This window comes from Aplysia californica, unplaced genomic scaffold, assembly GCF_000002075.1.
Source record: "Aplysia californica isolate F4 #8 unplaced genomic scaffold, AplCal3.0 scaffold00015, whole genome shotgun sequence".
NCBI lineage: Eukaryota > Metazoa > Mollusca > Gastropoda > Aplysiida > Aplysiidae > Aplysia > Aplysia californica.
The window spans coordinates 2130945-2135616 of record NW_004797285.1 but is presented as its reverse complement, the minus strand read 5'-3'; the positions used below and the strand labels follow the sequence as shown (position 1 = coordinate 2135616).

Here is a 4672-nt window from a genome sequence, read left to right as displayed (position 1 = left end):
AGGATGAACCTTAAATTGTAGGTTGAAAAGTACCAAAAATTAAGTCGGTCCAGACAGAGCGGCGACAGGGAGCTGACCCCCGTGACCCCGACGTGATAAGGCGCCCGGCGGGGAACCCCCTGCGGCAACTAAAATTCCACTGCCGGTGCACCGTGTTCATTTAATCATTATGGTATTCCTGTACAGATCCACGGATAGCTTTTCGCTTATTTGTTGCCACTTCTGAAAACCCTAAATTGTCCTCTGTGGAGCATCATTCATGCTGGCATCACAAATGAGCTGTGTCTCGGGATAAGGCTCCAGGAAAAGTGGCTAAGGGGCCTGAAGGTGAGATGGATCTACGAAAGTGGTCTACAGATCGTGTTGCTGTGACCTCGTGTGTAATAATTCAGCAGCTGACTTACTGCTGTCTTACAGTTGTTTGGTGAGACGTTAGTATAGTGTGGGGCTTGATTCCAGGCGACTCTGGTGTTGGTGCAGACTCAGTCTGGGATGATGTTGGTACTATCTTGTCTCCACATATTATCAGGGACAGCCCTGGAAAGGACTGGGACATGGTGGCTGTGGTCAATTCATGGAACATGGTCTGCTCAGTGGTTTCCAAACCAGATCTTGGAGGGTGTAAAGACATGTGCCTCAACAACATAAATGGTACAGGAATTTCCGTATCTGCTTGGAATATGTCATCCCAACTGAGGCACACATTTGTCACAAAACCCTCTAAAGAATCCAGGGTCATCAAGAACATGGCTAAGTTCAGTACTATTTGGTCTCAACAACCACTGGAGGATTCGACTACTCAGCAGATTCATAGTATGAGAAGGTGGGAAATTTTACCCTCTCTTTGATAAACTAAACGGCCTGTTGACACCTGGAGAGTGCATAGATCTGTCTCCTAGTCTTAGTAAGGGCTACCGTCACCTGTCTTTTCAAGATGTGACTGTCGCCTTAAACTAAGTGTTAACTACATTTGTGTTTGATGAGAACATCTTGTTTACCAATGCGTTAGTCATCCCTATAAATAGATTTCAAATAGATTTACATATTTTTAGTCCTTCACTATGAGCATATTTGAATTATTTGAATTTCTTAACTGACTGAAATAAAGTGAATGAATGAATGAATGAATAAATGAAATATTGCTTTATTCAGTCAGGTATATAAAATGCGCCAGACAATGTCAGTTATGAGCGCTTCTATTAAACCGGATCAAAAAGATAGCTTATCAAGAAACCTTGTATAAGTACGTCATTCTCACAAACTGGGAGTGATGAAACCACGCAAAAGCAGATCGGCGCACCAGGTGAGGGTAGTAAGGTTTCATCACGCCAGAATGTCTTGGGGGCAAACATACAAGGTTTTTTTAGAAAGTCTTTTTCATAATTTTTCTTACTTATTCAACCTACTGCTTTTGACACAATGTGAAGGACTGGGAGATGAAATGTAGCCCAAAAAAACGAATTTTAAAAAAATTGCGAGTTGGGAGGTTTGATCACTCTGCCAGCAATAAGCAGCTGTTCTTGGATTCCTAACTGAAATACAATAATTATTTGTGTATATAATTATTTTAGTTAAGTTCTATCTTATGTTGTTACTTTCATGTATATGTTTTGTTTACACAAATATATTTGAACTATTTTTCTTTCAGTTGGGTCCCAAGCTGACAGTAACTCCAGCACAGGTTCAAGAGAGATGGCTGGACCTGGCTCTGCCTAAGGAACAATTTGATGACATCATGAAAGTTGGAGGGTTCACTGTCAAGTTTGAATGGAACAAATTCTTTGCACTTGCAGCTTCTGTTCTTGGAGATGTAAGCTCCTGATTTCTTTCTGCTGAAATTTAAACGTTTTATAGTGTAACTTCCCACCGGTTTGTCATTACACTAGCAAGAGAAGGATTATTTTTTCTTTTGCGGTGCCAGATCAATGAACTCAAGAAGGTGGATAGTGCAGGCCCAAGAAAATGAAATCCTGTGTGTTTTACAATATCAGTGGCTAAATTAGTAAGCTTTCGTACACATTCCACATCTTTTAGGTATTTTCCTGAACTGAATTTTATTTATTGTAATTTTACTGCATGTGTTGGAGAAGATAAATTAATGAGTTTCTTTTCCAATATTTATTATTTAGATTACTTTTGAGCATGTTTATATTTTTTCTTTTATAAAGCATGATATAAGTTTGATGTCACTCTCTTTTCAACTGGATAGTTGATGTGAGGCAGAGCATTCTATGTTTAAGCCTACTTCTGATAGGTCCTTTCCTAAAAGGTAGAAAGCCCTATAATGCAATACAAGTTAATAAATGTCTGTTGGTGATTTAACTCATGCGATACACTGAGCCGTGGGCAGCGGCACGGCTAAATGTGAGTTCACTACGGCAAGCCGCCCCCGGCGGCTTGAGAACTGACCTTTAATTCTATCCATGTTTTAAAAAAAAAGGTTAGAATGTAATGCTGACTTCCGGGTCAAGCGTTTCCACCAAAAATTGGAAGCTTTGATTCAGTTGTAGAAAACAAATTAGAAGTTTTATGCACTTGGTTTTATGGTGATGCCCAAATTATAGCCCATACACCACTTTTACACAACAAAATGTATCAATAGTATGATTACTAAAGAAGTGCAGGACTCTTTTTTTAGAATATTGATACTATATTATTTGTAAAATGGACTCAAATTGCCATTGCTCTGTTATTAAAAAATTAATATTTTTCAGTGCTTGTCTAAATTGTCAAAATATTTTTTATCCCCAAAATACACAAAAAGTGCAGCTCAAGAAATGAAATGTGTAAGTTTATTACAAATGCAATTCTAAATAATTCCGTATAAGATACATTTGGGTTTTTTTCTGTTTGTGAACGCATCTTGTCCTTTTATCAAGATTATATATTTAAAAATTATTTTTTTCAATATAGGATGCTGTGATCCAAATGTAGAAATTATGAGGGGGAGTCAAAAAGTAATGCAAGTTCGTTTATTATATATAACTTAAAGAAAGAAAAAAAAATGCTCTGACAACCATCGTACCTCAAATTGAAGGGGAGCATCTGTGGATCAGATTTTTATTTCTCAACATAGTCTCCATTTTGTTTAATAGCCACTGTCCACCTTTTACTTTGTCCACATATGGTCGCCTGGATCTCGTACTATCATAACCGACAAAAATGGAGTTTCGAGCTACGGCAGTTTAAAGATTTTGCGCAATTTTTCAAATCCTGTTTGGAATGAACGGAACATAATATCTTATTGATTTTTGGTTTGTTTATAAACTTTATGCCATATTTTCTGTCGCTGACAATTTAATTGCTTACTTAGTGAGAAAATGACCATTTTTGTCATTTACGTTAGTACGTGAATGCAAAGTATGTAGCAGTACAGTCCCTCACGCTACACAATACGATAGTTCTTTACACACAATACAAACCTATAAAGTTACAGTTACGTTATTTTATCTTGGAGGAAAAAAGCTTGGAGGGGCATTTTACCGGTATAGATACTGGTGCTTGAGTTTCACAAATGTATGAATCAGTAATATGAACAGCCTTGTAACTTTGAAAATAGGTTGAATCGGCAAAACACCTACATAGACCGGGTGCAATATTATTGTTTATGTGCTTCACTTTGCAAGTTTGCGAGAGAGAGAGATAGAGGGAGATAGAGAGAGAGAGGGAGGGGAAGGGAGAGAGAGACGGGGGAGGGGAGGCGGAGACAGAGGGAAAGGGAAAAGAGAGAGAGAGGAGAGGAGAGAGAGAAAGTTTACGTATGCAGTTACGTTATTTTATTTTGAAAGAAAAAAGCATAGTGAGGTTTTTTACCAGTATTTACTGGTGCTTGAGTTTCACAAATGGATGAATTAGTACATTGAAAAGAGGTTGAATCGGCAAAACAACAACTTAGACCAGTAGCAAGTTTATGATTTATTTTATGTCACTTTGCAAGTTTGCGAGAGAGGGAGAGAGAGAGAGAGGCGGGGGAGGCGGAGACAGGGGGAAAAGGAAAAAAAGAAAGAGAGAGAGAGTTTTTTAAAGTTTTAGTAAGGTTTTTACGGCGCTCGCTGTTGATGTACACGATCTCTGTAGTGCAATTTCTGTACCAAACATTCTAAGTCTATAAGTAACTCTCTAACTTATCCCATTAGAGAAACCTGGTATGTGTAAAGTTAGGCCCTTTGGGCATACATTAGAGAAACCTGGTATGTGTAAAGTTAGGCCCATTGGGCATATTGTTCAATAACGTCCGTTGCTATGGTTCTAATAAACTAGCAAGTCTGTACCCGCATCTTCTGTGCGTTATCAAGTCAATTAAAGAGTTCGGAACACAACTCAACATGGTGGCAGCGGTAAAGTCGTTTATTTAAGTCTCAAGATTCCTAAGAAATTGTATAGAACCTTGATTTTACGCTCAGTTTGCAGTTTTGACCTGTCCCGTTAAAGCTTATATTACGGGGGATCTAGTTACTAGCTAGATCTAGATCTAGATATAGATCTAGAAGTAGATCTGGAATAGATCAAGATCGGTCCCGCGAAATGAAGTAGAAGCACGAGTGTAGATTACTTGGATCTGGATCTGGATCTAGGTCTTGGCCAAAGAGTCCTACTGTTTTGTTTTGTTTCTCGGTCGTTCCGGTATAACGCGGAGCAGTAGTCTAAGTGGAGAGTAGTGGGCTGACCCTAG

General features: G+C 38.6%; 1 protein-coding gene across 2 annotated transcripts in view; it reads left to right on the top strand.

Annotated features, from left to right (window-relative positions):
- LOC101846855 (ropporin-1-like protein) overlaps positions 1-4672 on the top strand; it is a 24155-nt gene that overhangs the window by 9433 nt on the left and 10050 nt on the right. For both annotated transcript variants that reach the window (XM_013085395.2, XM_005090315.3), the window contains exon 4: positions 1649-1810. In XM_013085395.2, the coding sequence (XP_012940849.1) occupies positions 1649-1810 (162 nt within the window). The remainder of the gene's footprint in view (positions 1-1648; positions 1811-4672) is intronic.